This window comes from Haemaphysalis longicornis, unplaced genomic scaffold (genome assembly GCF_048455015.1).
Source record: "Haemaphysalis longicornis isolate Haplotype H1 unplaced genomic scaffold, Haemaphysalis longicornis Haplotype H1 scaffold_1, whole genome shotgun sequence".
Lineage (NCBI taxonomy): Eukaryota > Metazoa > Arthropoda > Arachnida > Ixodida > Ixodidae > Haemaphysalis > Haemaphysalis longicornis.
In genome coordinates, this window is record NW_027526203.1 from 216,708,568 (window position 1) to 216,735,571 (window position 27,004).

Sequence of the window (27,004 nt, forward strand, 5' to 3'; positions counted from 1 at the left end):
GATGCTTTCAAAGGGAAAAAAATGCTTTTTCCAGTTGGCGCTCGTGTTGAGGTCAGGGGCATTTCCAGACAGGTGCGCATGAATTTTGCTGCATCGCTTAACATTCCCGATATCACAGAAATTTTGAAAATAAGTCAGACGTTAGGTTCCGAATGAAATGATAAATGTCATAACATTATTGTGAAAAGCCACGCCAATACAAAAATATGAGGTTGCCGAGCCTCGCCTCACCGCTTAAGCCCCACTCCCTTGCCTCTGCCACAATCCTCAGAGCTAATCGCGAAGCCGGTGAGCAAAGATTATTAGGGGACAATCGGCCTTCGCCGATTAATTGCCTTTGCGAGCGAGGCAGAGGCGAAGGCGGGAGAGGAACACCTGTGGGAAAGAAGCGCGCGGCGGCTCTGACTTGGGCGGCTCACAAGTCCGCTGGCAGCTGCTGCCGGACGCATTGTGTCGGCGTTAGCGGCGCTCTCCCTATTCCTTCATTCAGCCCGCTTTATTATTGTCTCTTTCCCTCCTTCTGGGCCCGTAGCGACGTCGCTGCCATCATGGCGCGGCGCCGAAGCTCCCCGCTGCCTGTGCCGCGTGGCCGCCACCGCTGTTGTCTCGGCCGTGACGCGCGCGCCGACACTGGCGCGCAAAGGAACAAGGCGCGATCACGCGACGAGTGCGCCTGCGAACGCGTGTCCCTCGCTGCGGGCTGCGCGTGCAGTTAACCAGCGCCAGGAGCCGCACGCGCTCAAGTCTTCGCGCGCACCCCTGTTCTTCTGGCCGTGCAGTGCACGGCCGTGCCGCATCTGTGTGCGGCAACCCCGCGTCGGAGCCTGGCCTGAAGGACGCGCGTTGCCACTTTGTGCGCGCGAGTTCGCGGACGTGCATACGGTCCTGTGACTTGGGTGTCTGCGCACGCCCCGTCCCACCTGGCGCGCGCGGGCATGATACAGGCCTGCGGCAGCCATGGCGGCCCGAGCACGAGCCGTTCTGACGTCAACGCCAACGGCAGTGCATCCTGGTTCGGCAACCCGAAACCGTCCGAACATCGCCACGAGGCTCGGCAAGAGCGCCACGAGCGGCCGGACCACTACTACCTGAGCTCTCGCGACGCCTTCAGTCGGCGCGCCTTTCGCTGCAGAAACCACCAGGGGGGGCCCGGAAACCACAGCCAATGCCAGGCGGCGCCGTCCGACGTCAAAGTGAGCTTTCGGAACTACACCCATACGCGGCCGGCTTGTAAATTCTCCTGAGATAACGCCCATTCTTAGCAAGTCATGTTCCCCGCCGAACACTGCAGGTAGCCGAGACAAGTCTTCGCGCCGTCAAGTGTGACGTCACCGTTCATACTCGGGCGCCTACGAGCGCGCGTAAAACTGGCAGTTGGTCGAATAGCGGTGACGTCATTGGGAGCTTAAGCAGTAAAATCTCGTTCGCATAATCAAGCACAACAAGTTATTCGATTGAAAGGTGGAAGAAACCACTGAGAATACCGATGCAATAGCACGCATGCTTGAGGAGGGGAGAGGAGGAACCGGGGATCGATTAACCAGGCATTAATCTATTCCCGCTACACCTTGGTGAATTCTAGTGATGTGTTTGTGTTTTGTTGTTTTGCTAAAGCCCATAGCGACAAAATGTGGTCGGGGCTGAAATTCATACACCTACAACCTGTATGGTGGAAAAGGGGGCACGGTGTCTTGGGAATGATCATTTCAAATTAAAGAGTCGAAGGCAATCATCTGCACAGGGGCCGAGAATGAGAAGAATAAGTGCCCGAATCAACTTATCTGCTTACAGGAGCCTCGCCTCACACGCAGGCATTTGTACCAAGCACTCTTATTCGGAAGGCGAATTTGCTGGAAAGCATTATGCCAGTGTCAGCCGTCACCCATTATAGATATCCACGATGGTTTCAGATGTGGCGCCAAAACAAAGCTTCCGGCTTCGCATTAACAGAATGATTCGACATTTTATAGCTTACTACATACAATAGGACTACTTTTTAGTAATAGCGGCCCGGAAAGGATGGTTTAAGCGGGGCCGGCCTCGACCTTGAACTCATCCCTCCTTCTAACCAGACTAAATTCCCTCTTGCCGTCGAAATTTGGTTTCCCCCTTTCTTCTATCTATCTATCTATCTATCTATCTATCTATCTATCTATCTATCTATCTATCTATCTATCTATCTATCTATCTATCTATCTATCTATCTATCTATCTATCTATCTATCTATCTATCTATCTATCTATCTATCTATCTATCTATCTATCTCTAATCTCTCTCTCTCGAACTTTATTTGGTTACTCGTTAATAATGATGCATTCCTTGTTAATAAATCGGCAAGTAATGAAGAGTCCTCCATCACATTCCCGCCTCATTTTCCTTGACGTCAGAAATGGAGAGCAGCGGAGGGGTGTACTCTATTCGAACAATCACAAAAGGAGCTAACCAAAGTTGCACAGATATTTTTTTAGTCTTTGTGAACAGGTGTACCAGCGTTTTCCGTCATAGTATAAAGAATAGACTAACAGAATTCACATTCACATTTTTTTACGCCACAGTGTGAAGTTACAAATTTGACGTCATATTGCGAGCCGGAAATAGCCCGTGACGGCGATTCTTGCTTCTAAGTTTCTGTCTCGATCGAACTAAGTACTATTATGCCGGCTGCGGTATTTTTGCACTCGTCACGTTGATATATAGATACAGACAATTTGGCTGCTGGATTTATTATTCGGTTAATTAAGTACTGAAAAACAGATACGTAAAAAGGATTATGAGTGGTACGGGCAGCAGGGGTGCATTCCTACTTGTTTACAAGATGCTGCGAATATTTCATTCTCGCTCGGAAAGCTGCAATAGGGCTATAGCTGCCATAGCGAAGTAATCACACCACAAACGATAGATTTAAGCAAAGCAGTTTGGCCTTGTCTGAATGCATCATTCGTTAAATGGCTGCTTTCGCTTTGGCGCTTGTATTTCTATGGTGGCGCAAGGCAGTTAAGAGCGCTGTGACTCTAAGACAATCATGCGGTTCATCTTCACAACAATGCACTCGATTTATCAATCTACGCACTAAACAAAAAAAAAATTGGTTAATGGCGATGTTCAGAAAATCATTGGACTCAAAAGTTCAGTGGGCACTGTGGCAGCACTGAACGGGAGCGTGTCGTTCATGCCTTAATTAGTTCAGTTCCACAGCGCAGATAACGTGTTTCGGTCAAATGTTTTGATAGCAAGTTGCTGTCGTTCGCCATATTTCCTTTTTTGGCGGCATGTATTGGTCACTGGAACGTGCTGTGGTTAAGTTGAACCGCGGTAATGCCTTAGGGTGTAAGTTTTTAACCCATTACATGAGTACAGGCTGATAATAAAAGCTAGATTTCATCGAAGCGGGGGCACAAAATCAGAGGAAAAAAGCAGTTCTCTGGGTTGCTTTATCCAGAAGGGTTCATTCTATGTGATTTAATTATTTTATTTATTCCTTAAGAGCAAGGAAGGAAGAATGTAGAAGAAAGGCAGGAAAGTTAACCTGGCTAGAGCCTAGTTTGCTATCCTGCATGTGGGAAAGGGGAAATGGGTTAAAAAGAGAGAGGAAAAAAATTCCCTCGCACTTCCCCGAGGGGGAGAATGTGTGAGTGCGAATGCACGGTTGCATTCGCACTTAAAAGAAAGATGCATTTATTCACAGACACCTATTTGTGTTGTCGTTGTACTTCATTGCTAGAAGGATCGCTTTGTGGTCCGTGAAATGGACCGTCAAAGGGTCCTGGAGGACGGTGCGGACTTGGCAATTTCTCGCAAAGGCCAGGTCGATGAAACCGCCGTTGATGGTGGTGGACGAGTCGAGGGGTACGCACGACATGGACTACGGCGGCGGACGATTCAGGCTCGCTTAAGAAGTGCATTCGCACTTAAAAGGAAGCGTTTTACATAGTTATCTCAGCTTTGAAATTTCGTGTCGGTACTCCTTTAAGCGGGTGCATTAGCCCTTCTCACGCCCGATTCCTGGTCAAACCATCACGTGGGTATGTGCCATGAGGAGGCGCCCAACACCCGCAGTCACTGAGCGGAGAGAGGAGGAGGAGAGTAGCGCGCGCCCATCTCCCCCCGTTGCTAGGGAAGACAAGGAGGAAGACGAGGAGCGCGCGCACCCGCAGCTGTTGCTATGCGGACTACGGCGGCGGACGATTCAGGCTCGCTTAAGAAGTGCATTCGCACTTAAAAGAGGAAAAGTTGGACCAGACACGTATGCCCAGCACTGAAACACTGACAGTGATTGACACTGGAGGCTCTCAGTCTATAGCCTAGTGTTCAAGTTCGTCGCCCTTAGAAAACGTAATGGTTCCTTAGTCGCCTTCTGACAAGTCGCCTTCTGAGAAGGCCAGTGGCACAGAATCTTCTCCGAAAATGGCCGCCGAGAGTCTAAGTTCCTCAGTGCTGATTACAGCTTCTTCCTTGCAGGCGAGTAGCGTGGGCACTCGCATAAAACGTGGCGTATCGTCTCCGATCTGCCGCACGTTTCGCACTCCGCCCTTGCTGCCATTCCTATTCAGTACGAGTAAGCATTTGTGAATGCCACCCCCAGCCAGAGACGGCAAAGAAGAGTTGCGTCAGACCGTGGGAGGCCTAGTGGAAGGGGACGTTGCAGGTGCGGGTCAAAGGCACCAATGCGTGCACATGTGAAATCTTCTGGAGACCATTGGGAGATAGCTGTTTCCCGGGCAAGAATGCGGAGGGCCCTAGCTGCGTCCGTCCTAGACAATGGTATGAGTACAGTTGTCGCTGTTTGATCCGCCAGCCGGGCGGCAGCGTCCGCACTTTCGTTGCCGACAATGCCGCAGTGGCTAGGAAGCCACTGTAAGGTGACATCATGACCCGCCTGGGCAGCACGGTCGTACACCATTCTTATTTCTGTCAGGAGCTGTTCGTCAGGTCCCCGGCACAGCGCTGACTGGAGTGACTGAAGTGCAGGCTTCAAATCACAGAAGATAGCCCATCTGCGGCACGAACTTTGCTCGATGGTGTGAAGAGCGCTACGGATGGCCATAAGTTCTGTAGCCATGGTGTAATGATTGCAGCGCCGATGAACCCATCTTGACGATGACCCCCCTCCCTTCTCGTGGCCTTGTTGTGTCTCCCCATCCGGTGGCGGAATGTTGGGGCGGCCTCCGCCGACGCCAGCCAGTCGCAAACCTTTGTTGGGCCTCGCCGGCGGCTTTTACGCGGCGTCGGGGAGGCTTTCCTTTCATCCTGATCTTCGGGGATGGCCAGGGGGGGAGCGGAGGTCAAAATCCTTATTGGCATGTGCGCTGCTGTGGGGGAGGCGGCACTGTTCGCGCCCTGCTCGCGCATGCTTCGACGAGTTTGTTCGGAGCTGCGGCCCAGAGTGGTCGCACCAAGACTTTCTCCCGTGGCGGTTTCTGGGCGCCACAGCCCCACGAATTTCTCGCCAACCGTGCGGCGGTTCGGCACCTTTTTTGGCCTCCGGGCCCCCACTAGGAATCGTGCCGCGATAACCCCTTGCGTGCTGCGGCGCCTTTTAATTTTAATCCAGTTTTCCTTCTCTTATGTTATGCTTCATCGTTCTGCTCTGTAAATAAGTGTAAATAGACTTCGCCTTCATCATCTACCTCCTGCGTCAGCGTCACCGGCTACTTTCACCCTTTCCACGGCGACACCAATCACCTTGAACAACGAACCTAACTTTACTCATGGATGTTGTAAGATTGGCTATCTTGAATTTGCGGCACAGTGACAGTCGTGGTATAACAACAGCTCCGGCAGAACCCGACGATGTTACCGAGCCATCATTGTATACATGGGTTCGGTCACTGTATGTCTCGTGCATGTACGTCAAAGCGAGCTGTTGCAGGGCCGGAATTGGAAGATCACGTTTTTTGTCACTCCTGGGATATCTAGGCACACTCGGGGCTGCATCACACACCACAGCGGAACGAGCGGTCTCATCGCCGGAGTGTAGTTCGATGGAATGCTGCTGTTGTGGGCAGCTGCTACCCTTGCGAACGACGCCCGGGGACGGGTCGCTGGTATTCCCGCGAGGTGATGATCAGGTAGACGGGCGAGGTGCCTGATATGTGTCCTGAGTATTTCAACGTCCACAAAGGTTGCCAAAGGGTGATTTCGAGCGAGGGCAATGGTCGCTGCTGTGGACGTACATCGTGGTAGGCCAAGACAGGTTCGCAGGGCCTGAGCTTGTATACCCGGAAGTGACTGAGTAGTTGTGCGGCACGCTCCAGAAAGGACAGGGGCACTGTATCGCAGACAACCCAAGAACAGCGCGTTGTAGAGCTGTAACATCGACTTCAGTGGTGTTCCCCACGTCTTGCCGCCGATGAGTTTGCGCACATGCACCACTGCAGAGAGCCTCTTCTTTAGGACGTTAACATGAGCGCTCCAAGAAAGGCCTCTGTCGACAACTATGCCGAGAAACTTGTGATTTCTCACATAAGACACGCTTTCACCATTAATATACAAAGGGTATGCATACATAGGCTTTCGTGTAAACGGAAGCACGGCGCATTTGCTGCTGGATATTTCCAAACCTTGTCCGTGTAGATATGAGGTCGTCAAGTCTGCGGCATTTTGCAGTCAGGCGCGCACATGCCGACGAGTCACGTCATCTGCCCAAACACATATATCGTCGACGTATATCGACACGTGAACCCTCCTTGGAAGGCGAGAAATCAGGCCAATAAGTGTAAGGTTCAACAGTGTAGGGCTCAGGACGCCTCCTTGGGGAACACCACGGTGAGTATAGTGAGCTGATGTCGGCCCATCTGCAGTCATAACAAAGAATGACTTCTCTGTTAGGTAGTTCCGTATCCACTGGTAGACCCGGCCACCGAGCCCCACAGCCTGCAGTACTTCAAGAATCGCATCGTGCTCCACGTTATCGTAGCCCCCTTTAACGTCGAGGAACAACGCAGCACATATCCGCTTTGCACTTTTCCGCTGCTGCACAAAAGTCACCACATCAATAACGCAGTCAATGGTTGGGCGTCCACGACGGAATCCAGCCAGGACATCAGGGTAGACATTGTAACGCTCCAGGAACCACTCCAGACGTGCGAGAATGATTCGCTCCATCAGCTTTCCAACGCAACTTGCAAGTGCAATTGGTCGGTATGCCATTGGATCCAGCATAGATTTTCCTGGCTTCAGGAGTGGAACGAGGCGGCTGGTCTTCCATTTTTTAGGAACGGAACCATCCCACCATAGGTCGTTGAAATATTCAGCAAGGCTTGTCGGGCATCCTTGGCAAGGTGACGGAGAGCAGCATATGTGACTCCATCAGGCCCAGGAGCCGAAGATCGCTTGCATGCAGCCAATGCACCTGCAGTTCTTCCATGCTAAATGGAACGTCCATCCTTGAATCCCGCGATGCAGGGATGTCACTGGCGAGCAGTAGTCCAGAAGGGCCTGCTCCACTGGCTATCCTCACGCAGAAGTCCTCGGCCACTTCGAGCTTTCGGTGGTTCTGGGGAATAGCCAGGGCCTTCAATTGGTAGCGCTGCTGTACAGGAGTCATTAGCCCTTGCACAGTTTTCCATATCATCGACAAAGGCTTGCGAGGGTCCACCGTGTCACAAAAATATTTCCAACGTTGTGCTTGCACTTGGGCAATGCGTCGCTGGATCTTCTTTTGCGTTCGTCTGCAAATTCTCAAATCTTCGAGACATTTCTTTCGGCGGTATCTGCGTTCGGCGCGGCGACGAACAGCACGAAGGCGCTCCAGCTCCACGTCAAACTCGGTCACTTTTGGAGACAGCCGGACGGAACGCTTGCAGGCTTGGAGTGTGCTTTCAATGACGGACTCTAGATATTCAAGCTCATCGCTCCGGCAAATTTCGTCCATCCTTGATTGTAATTTCGACCAATCGGTTACCAGAATAACATTAGGATCGAAGGAACTTCGTAATCCATTTATCTTTAAATAGGTTGGAATGTGGTCGCTTCCACGAGTTTATATGTCTGGGAACCACTGTGCACGGGCCGATAAACATCGTGACACAAACGTCAAGTCTAAACAACTGCTGTAGTTCATTCCACGTAAATAAGTGGGGCTTCCGTCGTTTAGTAGGTACAGCCCATGGTCTGAGGCAAAAGCTACTGAGCTTGTACTAAGGTTGTACATATTACATATGAGGGCGGCGATGGTGCAAAATATATCTGTTAAAGGAGCATTAAAACTGAATAACACTTTGTCTCCACTGAAAGGTCACACGTTTCGCAACTTTTTCTGCTTTTCCTTGTCCGCAACGGCACTCTTTTGCTTGGAAATAGATTTCTGTTCCACTTGTCACCGTCTTTTTCAAGACGGAATAAAACGCGTTACTGAATGGGCTTACCCAGGAGAAGGTGTTGAAAACACACGTGCACTTAGCCAGAGTTTGTGGTGAACAACCACGCTGACGCCTGATTTCGACGATAAGTAGATTCCACGAATAAACACCTACTTTTGCCGCTAATCGTTGTTTAAGCATACGCTATCACTAAGAGAGAGCAATAACTTTCTCACTCATGTGCGTGAAACTTTGGCTGCATATGTGCACCTAGGCAAAACGTTTGACTGAAATAGAAACTGACACGAAGCTTCCCGACCATAGCAGTAACGGGATGTCTGGCTAATGTTTAACAACTTGAGTTCGTGTCTTTTTAAAAACATGCACAACAAATCTTTTCACGTGTATTCTTTTCTGGTTTTTATATTGTTTCTTGCCTTGCTGCGCTTTCACAAAAATTTCCAAACAAGCTCCACCAATCTCATTTCAGCGTTCACGATTTGTGACATCACAAATCGTAGTCCGGAAAAATGTATGCGGTGGAGGCACCTGCCTTCACGGATTTGACTTCTTTGGTGTTTTTAAACAACCGTTGATGCCGCGAATGTTTTACTTTTGATCTCGGCACTGCAGTCTACAATGTGTGCCAACTTGATTTCACACTTGTGTTCCTTTCCGTGAACAATATTTAACGAGGGTAATAAGTTTTGCATAAGGCATGGCAGCAGAACATAGGAGTTAAAAAAGTTTAAGTAGTACGTAATGTCGGGCATTGATGGCCAGATGTTCGAGAAAACTAAGCAACACACAAGAAGCATAGACGCTACATCGACAGGTAGCAAACTCCAAAGATGCGATTGCGCCGACAAAAAGGATTTCTAGTATGCTGATGTTTGATCGGATATAAGCTCTACTGGGCGGATGTTGTAACAAGTGTGATGACGTTCGGTGTGGTGGATTTAATGATGTGTGCTGCAGTTTTGGATCGCAGCAAGCGCTGTAAAAAATAATGTGAGAAGAAGAAAAACTAAGCAGTGTAAGTATTTTGATGTGGTTTTGGGGCAGGTGTGGTGAGGTTAGGAAGACAGCTGAGCGATTTTGTATGTCTTCCAAGTCAATTGCCAAATAAGGTTGGGACGGATGTCGGGTCGATGCAGCATACTGTAGCTTTGGAGGAACGGGGGAGAGGTAATCTGGTTTTATTATTATTAGGGAGAGGGTGTCTGCCTGCTTTATACTGCAGCGAAAGTAGCCATCTATCCTTGTAGCTTCTGAGCAAATGACGCAGACATGCAGTGCCACGATAATGATGCTGTCATATGAAACCCGAGATATTTAGACGATGTGACCGTAGTACTCATCAACTTTTACACAGCTTGGAAAATATTTTTAACAGATTCTTCATTTCTTTGCCCTGTACATGAAAAATTAAGACTGACGCTTTTCGATGCTTTGAACCGTGACGTCGAATGCCCAAAATCCTATACTCCAGTTCAGTTCTCCGAGTCCACCATGCTAATCAAACACTGCGAAACAGTGCAATATGTTTCGTAGATGCGTGTTTACCCTATTTCTTGTTTCTTGGTGGGACAGTGTTTGCTGTGGGGTGCGAAAGGCGTAGCGGATATTAATAGCATTTTGCACTGTTATTACGTTAACTTTTCAGGGTCAGGTGATAAGCTCTTGCTTCGCAAAGATTAGCCGTAGGCACCCAGTTTCAAAATTGGGGCCGCATTTTTTATAGGACCGTCGCTGATTAAATCTGTCGTCAAGCCATGGGGTGTCCGCTCTGAAAAAGAAATTACCGGGCTCAAAATTATTAAACCCAGGGCAGCGAGGATCGAGGTGCAAGAAGTGTACGCAAGACAAGCATCATAAGTTGGACAGAGATAAAAGAATCGATCAGAGCTTAGCCGAACTACCGGTTAAACTGGACAACTTGATGCATGGGAGCGGCGTTCGGTAGCACATTATTGGGGTTATTCCGGCCACGTTTGAGCGCGCAAGAAGCTCTATTGTAGAGTTATCCCCTGGAGGCCAAAATACTCGTGCGAGTGGCGAAGTTTAAAAGCCACCTGACGGCGTCGCCACGCGAATGCCGAAACCAAGCATGTCAAAACAGTTGCCTAAAGGGTGTTCGCAATGTCTGTGGCCTTCTCTTAGAGGCAATGTTGGCAAAGTTCTGTCAAAGATGTTAACGTATACGCATTGCACGCGCGCTGGAATGCTTTGGGTGAGCGAGCAATGACTGATGGCAATTTTTTTTTCTTTTGGGTTCCCTGAATGAAGAAGGTGCAGAACGTAGCGGCGGGACCCCTGACTCTTCATTAATCCACTCTTCGTTCGCATGCGGAGTCATAGTTCTCTGCCTCATTATTCTGCCGGACTCCATCCAGGGACGAGGAGAGGAGTCATTCCTCCAAGAGTGGCATCCCATTCTTCTCCGCAGTCCACCAATACATCTCATAATAAGTCGGATCGGCATCAGGCTCAGTATTCTATTCGTCAAGTACAAATCCATCGCCCCCGTGTTACCGAAGAGGCGGTGGCGAAGAGGACGGCGACGATGCGTCGAGCCGTACGTGCGTACGCGCAGAGAATTGATTGTTCGTATGCAAACAGTGTATGGTAAAAGTGGAGGCCATGCTACCTAGGTCGTAGGGTACAACGTAGGCTATTGTAAAACGTAGAGCTAGAACAAACGTAGAGCCGCGCCGAACAAGAAAGAAAGGCTGCGTCGCCATCTTCAGAATTCAGGTAGTAAGTTGTGCCGTAGCGCAGCGCTGCGGAACAAAGGCGCTCGTGACGTAATCGCAGGCGGCACAACTGCCAGTTAACCCCACGCGGTTCCTGCGCAAGCGAATGGCCCTCTTTTGGGGTCTCGCTTGGCCGCCGGAGCCCGCGACGCAAACAAAGCGGGGAGGCGCCAACAAAGTCCGCCGCGGCGAGGGCCGAAGAATAGCATATTGACGCGCGTGCTGCGTAATCGACTAACAAGCGGATCGTCGTGACGTAAGGAAGAACGCGCGTGGGCGGACGACAAAAGCAGGGCTACAGGCAAGCCCACGCAGTGCGGCACTATGCCAGTGCTGTGCGGCATACCGCAGGTTAAAAAAAAGGGGGGGAATAGAAAGGAAAACTGCAGGTGGTGGGATCAAAACACGGCCAACAGCTGACGGTGAGGCGAGAGCCTACCCGTCAGGGCCGCCGCGCTTGTCAGGTCCGGCATTGTTTTGAACTGTGCCCGTCGCTTGCGTTACGCTACAAAAATGACAACGGAGGATTTTTTGGCCCTCTGTACTTGTTAGATGTCGTGCAGTCGCACGCTATATTATTCTAAACGTAAAAGCTGCGTCCTCGTCCTCGTTTCTGCTCTTCTTGTCCTGCGAATCGTTCGGAATGCTTAAAGGATCGCAGCTGCACATTGCATCATGTCCGCACCTTGACACAATAAACATGGCTCGTGGTCACACGCCATTTGGCGGGAGCAGATGCGGGCTAGCGCCTCTTCGCAGTCCTGCTCTGCACGCCTATGCACTCCATCAGCCCGGAGGCACAATTTTGTAATGAGGTGTCTTAAGGATTAATGACGCTGGCCCCGTCCTGCCCGTTGCCCGCCCGCTGGGTTCTTTTCGTTTTCCGCATATTCAATCGCCTGCACAGCATTGTTTTTGCTTTGCTGCCTCTTTTAAAACTCGCAGTGGGCCCAAGAAGCTCGCGATGCAACTTCGCAACACGCCATAGATTTTATTCCGGTGCCCCACTGTCACCTCTTAATAGTTTACCGATCACTGCTCCGACCGAACGTTTCGAGGCGCTGGGGCTTCACAATACCCTTAGCGAACTAATAGAGGCTCAACGGCTGGCTCAACGGGAACGGCTTAGCCACAGCCAGACGGGTCGGCATATTCTCGGCTCCCTGGGCATCGACCACCTGCGAACAGGCACTCACAAGATACCCTTGGTTCCCGAAGTGCGCGATCAAATTCACATCCCACCGTTCCCTAAAAATATGCACCCGGTTCACAATCAGGAACGCAGGCAGGCAAGGGCGAAAGCCCTGCACAAACGATTCGGAAATTCGGAGGACGTGCTGTACGTGGACGCGGCCGACTATCCGGGTCGCAATGCTATGGCAATTGCAATAGTCAATCACCAGGGCAATTCCATCAGCTCCGGGTCGGTCCGCACGAGCGAGCCGGAGGTGGGCGAAGAGGCGGCCATTGCCCTGGCAATGACGGCATCCGCAAAAATCAAATACGTGGTGAGCGACTCAAAGTCTGCTATTATAAATTACGCAAGGGGGCGCATCTCCCCAGAGGCATCTGCAATTCTAAGGATTGGGCTCAACAGCATTCAGCGTTCGGGCAAGATATGTCTAATATGGGCACCTGCACACTCTGGCCTGGCTGGGAATGAATGCGCGCACGACGCCGCTCGAGGATTTTCTGACCGAGCTGGTGACGACAACAACGCTCATTCACTTCGCTGTTCGGGTAGGGATCGCCTTGTGTCCTACAGGGACATAACTAATCATTACAGGCTAGAGCGGACCCGCTTCCCCCCGGCTCATCCTACCCTCAGTAAATGGCAATCCGTGGCTTGGAGACTTCTACAGACCAACTCGTATCCCAACCCGGTTGCGTACAGTCACTGTTACCCTGGGCAATATTCTGACAAGTGCCACCGGTGTAAGGGCAGGGCAGACTTAGCCCACATGCTGTGGGCTTGTCCACAGGCGACAACGTTAGGTCGCAACATCGCTACTGTAGAGCAATGGGAGACCGTATTGCTCAGCTCCGACCCAGCTGATCAAGTCTGGGCCATTCAGCTGGCCGAAGACGCTGCTAGAGCCCAAGAGCTCTTGGCTGACGTCTAGGACTACTGGCTGTTATGCAATAAAGTTTTCACTCACTCACTTACGGACACCGTGAAGAGACCGACTGCGCGGGCGAAGCAGGATATACATTTCGAAGAAAGATTCACGTAATATGTTTGCCCCACTAAAATACCCGCTGCGGTGGCCCAGTGGCTAAGGCGTTCTGCGGCTGAGCAGGATGTCGCGGGTTCGATTCCCGGCCGCCGCGGCCGCTTTTCTGATGGAGGCGAAAAGCAAAAACGCCCTTGTGTACGAGATTTCGGCGCACGTTAAAGATCCCCTGGTGGTCAAAATTAACCTGGTGACCTCCACTGCGGCGCGCCTCATCACCTGCGTTGCGTCGGCGCGTTAAACGCCACAATCAATCCCCAATTGCCACATTAAAATTGCCACCGCGCCTACTTTGATGGCTCTAACGACATCCTACCAGTTTTATTTTCTCTAACAGCCCGTGCCGGCTTTGCATAACGACGTGCTGTATGTCGTAAACCACATGAACTCCGTTTGATGGTGCTTCGGAGACATCAAGTGGTTGCAGCAGGCGACTTAACTGAATGGAGAACTCTATAGCTTGTCGTTTCGGCCGCAACGTATTGCATTTGCTTTGAGCGCTCAACCGGCACCACCCATCAGAGTCCTGTGAGTGGGAAAACGACACTCACTAGCATCGTAAAACAGAATCGCGGGCGTCGTGACAGTTACGGCTCGTTAACTGCTCTTCACGTCGGGCTGAAACCACATTGCTACGTTTTTTTTTAATTATCAGTGGGTATTCTGAACCACAACCCCCCGCCGTAACAAATGACGGGAACTGCAGGAATCACTTCGGCGAAAAGCGGGGCTAGTCATGCACGCGATTCGACACCTGAGAGGCAAGCAACATTGCGCAACACAGAATATCATGACTGTTTGCTTTATGCAACATCCCCAGCCTTTCGTCATATACGTACGTACGTGCAGTCAAGAACAAAAGATTACGGGCTATGAGATCAGCATGTTAGTTGATTTCATCAAGTTTCAAGTTTCAAGTTTTATTATTTCCAAAAATAAGTTGTTACAAAATCTAGGATATACAGACGAGGGTCCCAGAGCCAAAGACTTTAGTGGGACCCTCGGTTCGTCGATACAAAATGACGGTAAAATTTATACTGAGCAACTGAAAATTCTTACAAAATACGGACATGAAAATACACTTTTACATCAGAAATCAAGCCAAAAACACGCAACATGTTATAAAAGGAATCGAAGAACAAACAAGTCAAACAGGTAAATGATCACAAGTAAGGTTATTCGAGAAAATGTTTTTTGACAGACTTTTTGAACAAAGGAAATGAAGTGCAACACTTAATACTAGAAGGTAACGCATTCCAAAAGGATATCGCACTGAAAGCGGAAGTTTTTTTTCCCATAATTAGTATGAGCGGGGGGTAACAGGAAATTTTTATTAGCCGCAAACCTGGTCACATTATTATTCTGCAAAAGATCAGATGCAATAAATGGGAATGCCAGTTGATTATGAAGCAATTTGTGGAATAAAGTCACGAGATTCAACCGGAACAAAAAATTTACGGGCAAGATATTGTAAGAGCGTAGTAATGTGTAGGCGTTCGATTGCGAAGAACTAGAAGTGACAATGCGTATTGACTGATTTTGAATGTGCTGTATTGATGATAAGTGACAAGCATAAGTGCTGCCCCATGAGACTATACCGTAAGTAATATGACTATGAATGAACGCAAAATACAGCGCCAGTAGAGCTTCACGGGAAAAGAAAGGGCGAGCTTTGATTAATGCGCGGATACCAAACGCGGTCTTCTGCTTAAGATTGTTAAAGTGACTGCAAAAGGTAAGGCATTGGTCAAGATGTATGCCAAGAAAGACGACATCAGAACAAGCAGAAATGGAATGAATACCAAGTCGTATTACGGGAATGGTAGATAATGACCTCTGAGCACTTTTAAACACCATAAATTTAGTTTTTGTGGGGTTTATAACTAAGTGATTACTGCTGCACCAATTCATAAGGGCACTTAATGCTAGATTTAACTTTGAGATAAGAGCACCAATGTTTTTATCAGATGAAGATATCGTTGTGTCATCTGCGTATAAAATACACTGACCACAGTCAGAAGAGCTAAGAACATCAGGAAGATCATTCATATATAAAATAAATAGCAAAGGACCCAATACTGAGCCCTGCGGTACTCCTTGGTTAACATATTTTATTGCAGAGAAGGTATTTGCGGCGTGTACTGTGTACTGTCGGTCAAGTAGGTAATTTTTTAAGAATGTAAGCGCAGGGCCAGTTATACCATAGGACTGAAGTTTATGCAATAAGACTTGGTGATTTACTGTATCAAAGGCTTTTGTGAGATCTAAAAAAACCGAACCCACTAAATTTCCTGAATCGATACTTTTCTTTATGTAATCAGTTAGAGACAGCACAGCTAGATTGGTTGACCTACCTGGACGGAAACCAAATTGGCTGTCTTTAAGCAACTTAAATTTAAATAAATAGCCATTCAGACGTTTAACAAACAATTTTTCGACTAGTTTGCTAAGGCAGGAAAGAATTGAAATAGGACGGTAGTTCGTAACTGTTTGTTTATCGCCTTTTTTAAAAACTGGAATTACTTTAGCTTTTTTTTAAGAATGAAGGAAATAAACCCTGTTTAAACATAAGGTTGATAATATGACAGAGCTTGTCGGAAACTAAATGTGCAACCAGTTTTAAATGCCTTACACAAATGTCATCTAACCCAGGCCCTGTATTTTTAAGATTAGCAATGGTGGAAAAGACTTCCTGTGGTGTTGTTGGGAAAAGAAAGAATGACTGCGTGGTACGTCCCAGAGAAGTATACGACTGCGCATGGGGGTGGTGGTTAGTATAGACGGAAGAAAAGTATTCCGAGAAAGCATTGGCAATTTCCTTGGGCTCGGAGAGAGTGGATCCATTGTAGTCGATTTTGGTTAGAGGGACATTAGCAGAAGACTTGTTAAGGAAGGAGTTGAGCCGCTGCCACTGCCTTTTGGGGTTAGTCCTATTCTTGTCGAATTCTTTTTCGTAGTACCTTTTTTTCGCTTGCTTGAGCAAGGTATTTAATAGATTGCAGTAGGGCTTGTATCGTTTAGCCAGACACATATTAAAGGGCTGACGCTTCTTTTTTTTATACATGTTTTCTTTCTTCCTTAAACTTATCAGAAGACCATTTGTCATCCATGGGTTGTGCGGATACTTGTATTTCTTTTTACATTGGACAGTACACGTGTTAGTCGACACGGCGAGTAAAAATGACGAGCAAAATGCTCGCAAGGCTGCATCTGGGTCAGACATAGACATAACAGGCACCCAATCAGTTGTACTGATAGCCTCAACAAAGGAATCGGAACTAAATACAGATGTAGAATAGCTAATATTACGTGTGTGGGTTATGTTTTCGAATGTGAGGAAAATAGGAAAATGATCGGTGATATCGGTGTCAACAACCCCCACGCAGGGTGGTGACGCCATGTTGGATAACACGTGATCAAGGAGTGTACCGGTACCGTGAGATGCTACCCTAGTTGGACAATCAACAAGCGATTCGAAGCCAAATCCAGTGAAACAATCAGTGTAATTTGCATAAGAAGTACTGTCCGTGTCAAGCAAGTTAATATTAACATCACCTACAATTACTACGTTCTTATTTTCAAAAGTTAGCTTAGATAAAACTTCACTGAGACAGCGCAAAAAATCACAAAGGGAAGACGATGGTGAGCGATAAATGCAACCTAGAATTAGGTTCTTTTCATTATTAAGGAATGAGTGGTCAACCTCTACCCACACTGACTCGCAATGATTCACATTTAATTCAAGGTCACATCTGCGCGTGTAAGAGACATCTTGGGAAAGAAAAATAGCGGCACCCCCATGACTATCATTTCGGCGATGGCAATATTCAGCTTGATAAGACGGGAAACCGTTCATGCCGTTGTCTGTGTCACAAAGCCAAGTCTCTGATATGCAGATGAACGTGAAGGCATGCTGAACTGTGGAAATGAAGTTAGTAATTGCATCTATATTCTTACGAAGGCTACGTGCATTGAAGTGAATGAGGGAACGACTCATTTTGGAAAGTTGACGCTGCACAGACTCCGGAGAATGCAAGGCCATGAAACGAGAGAGTGAACTATACATTCCTTAGGGTATAAGAGATAGGAAGTTTTACAATGCATCACGTGAAGATTCGAAGATCGGACTCAGTGGAAATGCGATACACTCTGGTGTTGTCTGCTTTCCTGGCTTTTATCTGGCAGTTATCGGTCCACAAGTGCTTCCACTTGTGTTCCTTTTTCAGTGCCAGTGCCTTTGAGAACATTTTCTTGTTATCCAGAGTTAAATGGTCATTAACATAGATTGGCAGGTTAGTGCCACCAGAGAAGCCGATATTGCCAGTGCGCAGTCTGGCTCTGCGAGCCTTCCTAATGAACTCATTTTTTTTATCACGCGAGCAGAAGCGAGCAATAATGCTCTTTTCTGTGGTCTTAGAGTTAACACGGTGAACCGTGTCGATATCGGCGGATGAGACGGGGCACTCGACAGCATCTCCGATTCGTCTCAAAATGGCTCCGCAATCCTCACCCTGTGATGAAGGCACACCCTTGATCTCAACATTATTCATCCTCGAATACTGCTCGAGATCAGCCACTCTTTTTTCGAGTGCTTCATTTCGTGACAAGAGCACTTTGTTAGAGGCCAGCAGATTTTCCTGTCTCAGCTTCATTTCGTCAAATTCTTGGCTCATAAAACGAACACTTTCACAAAGCGAAGCATGCTCACCAAGACCAAGATCTTTCAACTTGATGTTAACTTTAGACACCAAATCATCAATGAGTGAGTCCAATTTCTCATTCAAAAGTTCTTCGAGAGATTCAATTTTTTTGGCTAGTTGCGCTAGAGTAGGCATAGCGATACTAAAAAACAAGGGTTTGGGCAGCAGTCGCGGACAGCATAAATTTCAAATAGGTGCACAAAGTAACCAACCAACCTGTTGGCAGAAGAAATTCGTCTTAGAAAGGGGACATGCCGCCGCAACTGCTGCTGCCAAGTGAAGTCCGGGCCAACGGGCGCGTGCTTATATGGTCCTCGTTGATGGTGGTGTGCAGTACGCGCAGGCGCAGCAGGCAGCACAGGGGTCAAGCACCTCGACGCCCTGCGATGGGTGCGTGCGCACGTGGACGATAATACACGGTGGCCACTGACGACGCGGGAAACCAAGCACGAGTACGCCCTGTTGGCAGAAGAAATTCGTCTTAGAAAGGGGACATGCCGCCGCAACTGCTGCTGCCAAGGGTAGGAATTTCTGCCAAGAATTTCTGCCAAGAATAGGAAATAGGAATCTACACCCGACATTTTGTTGTAGCCAAATGGAGTGCCAGGCCTCATAATTCTCTGAATTCACCCCGTTGACCGCAGTTATTTGTCGTTCGAGCGTACTGCGGAGTCGTGCTAATAGGCATTTCTAGGAATGGAAACACTCGTTGGGCGGCTGGAGAACATAGTCTGCTTCCAGAGATGACAATTGGCCAGTTGGCGCTCCGGGAGTAGTATTGATTTTCTCTCGCTAGCGCCTTCGATGGCGTTATGTAGAACAGCATAACCATTTCTGTTCCTGAAAGGACAAGTGCTAGTATAGCATCGCTGAAAATGGTGTACTGACGGAAAAGACACGAACAAAATCGGGCAGAAGTTAACGGGCCAAACGGTGATTGCCCATACGGTCTACTTTCTTCCTGTTGTGTTTTTCTCCTTTCCACTCCTCGGCGTTCTTGTGCAGTTCCCGCTGCCCCCTGTTTATTATTTTTTGTATTGCACTCGCCAATTTGCGTACCCATTTTTAGTGATGCTTTTTTTTTTTTTACCGCACTGGTTCCGGGCAGTAGTTGTGGGTCTGAACAAGTTCACTACGCAATCGTGACGAAATTTGGTTACAGAAATTACCTTTTATAGCACGACGTAAAATGTCGGGGCCGTGAAATCTCAAACATACCACGAAGGCTACGGCCTAGCTGACAAACTTCCTCTAGTTTATTTGATAAGTTACGTTAAGTAAATAGAGAAATATTAGCCGTGGCATGGTGCTAACAAGGTTTTCTCGTCATCGAGTCGGAAATTTTTTGCAAACAATGCGCCCAAGCAGTTTTACACGAGAAAACAGTTCAGGCAAGTAAGTTACATCTGCACGCTTCGGCTGTTTCGTTTTCATTTTGTTGGCGCTGTTCACTTTTGCCACCTGTTGTCAAGTATAGGGTCACACGGCAGCTTGACATAACCGTTCATTGACTGCCATATTTTTTTGAAGCGAAGCTCGATACTCAGTGCAATGGCACTTGCGAGTACGTATTCGTAAATGGTGCTAACGGCATGTGGAAAACAGCTGTGATAGTCGTGCGTGAAGCGTCTGGAAACAGTAACAAGGGCCCTTTGCGTAGCATGTTCATTCAGGGTTGGCGTGCTCGCTTATGACAGATTCGAAAGTTCAACCAACACTCCCATTAGCATATATGTTACGGGAAAATTTAGTTGTCTGGCTTCAAAGAAGGACTATGTCACTAGTGCAAGCAGTGCATTTCCTGCACTTTCTCAATGATTACGGATAAATTCGAGATACTCTCACCAGTTTGTTCGGCATTCGGGGACGACACGAAGAAACAAAGACACGGTGCACACTTTGCTAAGAAGCTGGCCTCCTGGGTTCTTTTTTTGTTGTTGTTGTTCAAGATATCAAGCTACGTTTAAAATCTGCAGGCGAGTTGTTCTATAGGCATATTGTAAAATGGGGCGCGATGATTAACAAGGAAGAATAGCAAAGAGACTGCCGAACCACTGGACCGGGAAACTGCTGAAGTTTTGTTTGATGAACCCCGATTATACAGTTCTCAGAAGGCGGCACGGCGGAAAAATATGCAGGCAATTTATAAATAGGCAGGCATTTCAAATTAATGTAATTTTAATAAGTTTATAAGTAGGTAGGCAAAATATGCGGGTCAGAAATAAAGCACGAGACGAGAACTGGTAAGCTCGATAGGGCTGCAATCCAGGTTTAACGCGTGTAAAAAAAAAAACATTTCCGTGGGATGAACAGAAACAGACGGCTTACACCCTTTGCTCCTTCTTTCCTTATTTGAAACGCCTTTATCACTTACCATGTTAGCTGACAGTGTCTATACAGGGTGGTAGCTTATAGGCACTGGCACCTCATACCTATTTACTTTTTACCTGTTACTTATGAGTGATTGTCTATCACTTATTACCTTTTGGAGAATTGACGAGCACCCAAAGCCTTTGATATGCATCGCGAGATGCGTGCCGGATCTACACTTGGCCTATATGACGCACCGTAGTGGAGGACTACGCGCTGATTTAGAGCGAATGGTAATCTTTAATGTGCGCCGAAATGGCGACTCATGGGTGGTTTCCTTTTCCGCCTCTATCAGGCAAAAAGTTGCCGCGACCGAGATCGAAACCGCGTCCTTGTGCTCAGAAGCCTTAGCCTCTGAGCCACCGTAAAGTTAAGTGAAGTGAAGTGAAGGGAAGGGAAGTGAAGTGAAGTGTGGGTTGATGCCTTCACTCTTCGCTTCGTGCCTGCAAGCACATGCGAAGGCCGTAGTTATCGTCAGCACAGAACGAAACACCGTGATTTCCACGGTATTTACATTTCCTACATATTTCCTTTCGAAGCGAATGACTAACTAAAAGGGTTTTAGGCAGCGTTCTGGGGAGGTCGTATGTCTGCTCTTGCTCTAGGGTAAATGTAGGGACGTGTATGCGATTCTGGCAACTCCTCTTGAGGGTAACTCCTCTGGCAACTTCCCCCCCCCCCGCTCTCTCTCTCTCTCTCTCTCTTTCTCTCTCTCTCTCTCTCTCTCTCTCTCTCTCTCTCTCTCTCTCTCTCTCTCTCTCTCTCTCTCTCTCTCTCTCTCTCTCTCTCTCTCTCTCTCTCTCTCGCACGCGCGCGCGCGCGTCCTGTTACAGGCGTACTTCCGTCCGTAAGAGGCGTAGTACATAGCGCAACCTGACCGAAGAGCCGAAATGAACAAATTGGTCAATCACTGAGGCGTTTGGGGAGCACGGATAATTCCGGCGTAAATTTGGGGGTGGAAGGTAAGGAGAGGAGAAATGATCGATAAATTGGCAGGTGGAAATGATGGAGTCAGAACCATTACCCACGCGCTATAGTGTCAGATCACCCCAGTTTCTGTCGCGTACTCTTATGTAGCCAGAAGACGCCCCAGTGCCTCCACTTGCGGAGAAATTAAATCTTTGGAAGTGGACCGCTGTAGCAACAAAAATAAAACATGGTGTTATCAGGTCTCGTAAATAACCAAGTATATCTGACCAAGGATTGCGATACGAACTTGTCGCACTGCGCGAGCGTTAACACATTAACATATTTTACAGACAAACGTTATTTGATGTGCGCTGACCCTATATAGACAAACGTGGAATAAAACATTTGAAACCAAGCCAAAACATTGATTACACATCTGAAATCTGTTTAAAACATGGGGAAGAATAACCGGGACCGGTCGTTGATGTAGCCGTGAAACATGCAAGTTAAATAACTCCACTCAAAACAGAGAACTTATTAATTAGGTCGTAAGAATTGTTGCCCAATGTCACGTCAAAAAAGTTTCCCAACTATTACCGAGTTTCCTTTTGTGCTGCTGCAATGGAGGAATTCAATTATACTTTTCAAGAACACTGTGACATAAGCAAGAAAGGAATTACACAAAAAATATCTTTCTAAGGACAATAAAGGAGTACAGCTCGGGAATGGGAATGGCTATAGCATTGAGAGTGGTCGCAGATGCAAAAAAAGGGGGAGGGTCATTAGGACCACCCCGTTTCATGATGCTGCGGCAGAGTAGGGAAAATTAAACACCAAGTGACACTTTACGACAATCCCACTTTTACAGAAGTTTCTGCGTATAACGTCCCCTCTCAAAATCACTCGTAGGTCCGCTTCATCAGAACGCACCTAAGCAACCAGTCATTGCTATGAAATGGGCTCAGTATGCGATTTCACTCGAAAAATGTAGTCCGCGCTTTGATATCACGCAATGCAAGTATGATGTTTCTGTCACAGCGCAGATATTATCTTCGAATAAAATATTATGCAGGAATCCTTATACGTCGAATTTGCTCCCCTAAACGCAGCGAGTAGTCATTTAGGTGCATGTCGTGGCGAAACAGAGCCATCGGCATTTTTTTTTTATTCTTAGCATTATTTAGGTCCTACAGGTACAGTAATGGAGACCTGAAACGTGATCACGAAAATATGAACCGAAACACACAAATAGCGTCATTCGTTTCCATGCAGGTCAAATCGACGCACGGCTCAATTACAAAGATGGAAAGTGCGGCTCTCCAAATATATCAACAGCGCGCCGTTATTGGACCTCCGCAAACAGTATTTTTTTCAATTTTGCGTGTTCTGGTTCATATTTTTGGGTGTTCGCATTTCACTTTTCCATGACTACGTATCCGACGGATCCTGATCCGTCTTGCCTCTACCCCACCCGACTGGCTGCGGTGGCAGCCTTAGAGTTTCTCACTAGCTTACCTAGAGTGGAATCTGGCGCTAGTGCCAACGCAATTCTGCGAAAGCGCTCCATGACTCCATGGGCGTCGCCGTAGTGTGTGGTTCAGCCGGAAGTGTGGCGTGGCATGTCCGGCAACGTCTTTGTGGCTACGAAAATTGCTCTTTTGTTAAAACAATTGCTGACAAACGTGCGGCCATTATTCAACTTCACTTCGTACAAAAATACTGTGTTAGAGTGCTTAGGCTGAGAAATAAATTTCGCGGTTAGAAAGACAAATAAGCAGGCGTCTCCTATTTGGGTCACGCCGCCAGATACAGAGGGCCGTCTCGGATATATTTATCAGTTATTACATACTCCGGACTATAAACTGTTTTGTTTGTTTTTTGGTAATATTTAGCAGAAAATAAACTAATTTCATTGTCTTAAACTGTGTTGCTGCTTCCCCTCAAGTCTGTTTTATTATCGTCTGCTACGCGCTTTGGCAAGCAAAGCAACAGCTGCAACAGCTATAGAGACGCAAGAGTGATGTCTTCGGTTGCATTTATTTGTTCGGCCCGAGCAGATATAAATAAACCTAGAGGAGAAACCTATTACGGCAAGTAAGACTTAAAGCACGCGCGCAAAGCATTATGAAATTGCATGAATGCTTTAAATTGTAAATAAACCCCGGCTTGTCGAGTTCGCATGAAAGTTGCCTCATGGCGCCTGTCTGAGGCCATGCATGCTTCGAGGGGGTAACCACATGCAGCGACGGCAACGAACGACGCGAAAATCGTAACTCAATGCAAACAGATAGTGTGGGCGACAGCGACAAGCGAAGAAATTTATACACAGGCCGCCAGGGCCGTCGCCATCGCTCGCTTTTTGGCCGGCCAGAAGCAGCCCACAAGCCAGCGGCAGCGACAAAGACGGAGGGCATTGGCGGCAGTGTATTAATATATTTCGCTTGTCGCTGTCGCCCACACTATCGGTTTGTTTTACCCATGCATTGAGTTGCGTTTTTCGCGTCGCTTGTCGCCGTCGCTACATGTGGTTACCCCTTCATCTTAAGAAACCACCCGCTAACGCGAGCACATACGTTGAGTGCAAGTCATGCCAAAAACGGAAAAGCATGCCGAAACAGGACTAGCGAATACTTCCGAGCCAAGAAGTCTAATCCGAAGCACTTTGCACTAGCCACTTGCTGCCAATCCAATTCTCACACTACCCACAATTCCTGTGGTGGCGTGTGATTGCAGCGACAGTTTCCACTCTAGCTAATATAGAGAAACACTATGATGCCAGCAGCTAAACAGCCGTGCAGAGCGTGCACGGAGGAGCGGCAGCACGAACGTCTTCACACACGCACCGAGGCTGTCAATCGACCTCTCAAAACCGATTTCGAAGTGGTGCGCTCCAGTCGCGCTGACATCGATGCTTGAATTAAAGGTTGTTTATAACTCCCAGTCTTGAAGAGCTACTCGTCGTGTGAGAGAAGGCGAGGCCTCGCGAGTAGACACTGTGTCGGGCGGCCGCCGAGCGTCGCCGTCAAGAAACAGCGGCGCCTACAAAACCTGGCCTCTTTTTGTAGGCGACGTCGTGAGACTTCGTATACGCGGTTATTGTGACCATTAAATCGAATTACAGTAGAATTTCGATAAACGAAAATCGCTTAAACGGAATTGCCGCTTCAACGGAACAATAGCCTGTAAGTTGGTTGGTTTTGTATTCAGATAATGTAAAAAAACTCTCGGTAATCGGAACTATAAAATTTTCGCGTCATCTTGAACGGAACCAGAAATAGAACTTCTTGTGAAACCCACTGGCATGAGAATCAGCTTTTTACGGTTCCGGCTGTTTTGTTTTTGTTCTTTCTTCCTCCACGTTTATTTAGCCTCGTTGGCCTCGTAAGCCTCGTGTCGTTAAAGGTCAGCCGTGTTAGCGCAACGAATGTAACATCGCAGTTCTTGTTCCATTCGTTCGGTCGCGATTCAAGACGCCAACGTTACAGGGCTCAGCTCTTGCCGCCTCGTTCGTGCTACCGTGGTGCTATTGGCGCTTCTAAATTCGGTTCTAAACTCGCGCTTCTAAGAACTCGCGAAGTTGAGGCTTCTGGCCTCAGTGAAAAGCAGTTGCAAGGACTTAACCAAAAATTAATTGATGCATTTTGTAAGGCACAGCGAGTCATTGTTGCCAAATTAACTTTGTGAATGCTGTGCTTAAACCTCTTGTAGTTTCCTTGCTTTCTGAAAAACTATCCGCTACATTCCCCTTCTAGTCCTTAGAGTTACATGAAATTATATATTAAGGGTGTGTACGCACATAAATTTGCACTTTCACACATCTATCTCAGTAAACGGAACTCCTGTTAAACGGAACTAATTTTTTCGGTCCCTTGAGAAGTTCCGTATATCGAAAGTCTACAGTATATAAACTATAAAAAATTAAAGTGACAATAAAAAAAAATAAGAATTTTAAATACGAAATTGAGAAACCTGCCAATTAACTAACAAAATCGCGAAGGTCCATTCAATCTACCTCCCTCCCGCGATTAACTCAAGACAGAACGAAGAAAGATATTGATAGAAAAGAAACGCCGTCGGGAAGCAACTGCTCGGTTACGTTGCCTCCTCCCGAACAACAAGCATCGTGGGCCTGTACGTCACGGTGATGAAGTCACCAATGCTATGGACGATGGGAGCGTAATCGACCGGTTCTTTACCAGGGGAGTTGTCGTGCATACTTACAAATGTTTCTTACTTCAATCTGCACAGACTCCTGATATCGACGCTACAAATCGACGGCAAGAACGTCCAAGGCATAAACAGCAAATAAAACATGCAAAAACAAGGGGAAGAAGACGATTCCACTTTGAATGCTACGCGCCATATAACACTCCCGCAAGGGAGAGGCGAATTTTTGTGCAAATAAGCATTATGTTTGTTTTATTTTTCTTGTTCAAATACACATTTTCCTCGCTCGCTCACTCACTCACTCACTCACTCACTCACTCACTCACTCACTCACTCACTCACTCACTCACTCACTCACTCACAGTGATCAATAGAATCTCAGAAATTACAAAGTACAAGTTTAAACATGAATGAGAGCAATGACGTTTTTTCAGAAATTTCTTATATTTGAATTTTTTTCATTTCCATTTCTGCAACATTTACCAACTGCAGCCGCGGTCGGGACCGGCACCATAAGCGCTAGTTGCTCACGCGTAGCGCCTATGCTCCACTCCCCAGGATAACAATTGTAATCAAAGTTTAAATGTCCACATGCCATTGGGAAGGGTTAAATAAATCGGTCGCCTTTATCAGTTCAAACATTCTGTAATAAAGGATGCGTTTTTCATGATTCGCGGTTCTATTCGTATGGGGCCGCCTTTTTATACAGCCAAATTTACATGGCATTTAACCAAACATACGTTTTTAAATGTTGCGTGCGTACCCAAATAAGGAGACTTAGAAACCGAAGCATCACACAAGATGACAAGTTTATGGAAGTGTCACCGACCTAGTTCACAGGCCTACGGCAGAAACATGTGGTTGCGCTGGTGCCGGCAGTGACTGCCGTTAAAAAATCAAAAGCGCATAATATTAATACCAACAGCTACATCAACATCAACAACAATAACAAAGAACTCGCTCGAGCAACGTGACGGCAACAAGACGCAACAAAATGGACGTAACAACAAAAATGACGCTGTGCGCAGTACGAAAGCGACAACCGCTCCGTTTCCGGCGCTTCCCGAAGTGTAGGCATCGCGGCGGCGACCGATGCAGTCTCTCGGCTTTGTTTTGAAACATGAGGTGGATCTATAGATCTACACAGGAAGTTTAACGTGCCCCTTCTTGTTTATGGGGCCCTATGCCCTCATTTTGTTTCTGACGTTAACTGCGATAGAAATCGTCGTTGAGCACGGGTTCATGCAGATCGTCGGTGCTCCCCTCTTCGTCAGCAACCGGAATCGCTGCGTACAGTGCGAAGCCGTGAGAGCGTCGCTAATGGGCCGTTCTCAAGCGTGAGGCGGTGCTTTCGGCGCATCTTTCTCTTGCAATGAAGTGTACTGAGTTGGTTGTTGCGTTTTATATATATATATATATATATATATATATATATATATATATATATATATATATATATATTTAATAAAAGCAAAAATAACAATTTGGCAAAAACTGCACGCACAAAAACAGCATGTTCCGGATCAGAATTGCAGGACGGTTCATTATTCGCCTATTATAAGTGCGC

At 47.4% G+C, this 27,004-nt stretch overlaps 1 protein-coding gene across 6 annotated transcripts in view; it reads left to right on the forward strand.

Moving 5' to 3' along the window:
* The first annotated feature begins 508 nt into the window (after positions 1-508).
* The window catches only part of LOC144141956 (uncharacterized), a 136,788-nt gene continuing 110,292 nt past the window's right edge, over positions 509-27,004 (forward strand). For 2 of the 6 annotated variants that reach the window (XM_077673413.1, XM_077673424.1), the window contains exon 1: positions 509-1,193. In XM_077673413.1, coding sequence (XP_077529539.1) covers positions 936-1,193 — 258 coding nt within the window. In that variant the 5' untranslated portion in view covers positions 509-935. The remainder of the gene's footprint in view (positions 1,194-27,004) is intronic. The other 4 variants (XM_077673399.1, XM_077673404.1, XM_077673407.1 and 1 more) reach the window with 3 other exon arrangements.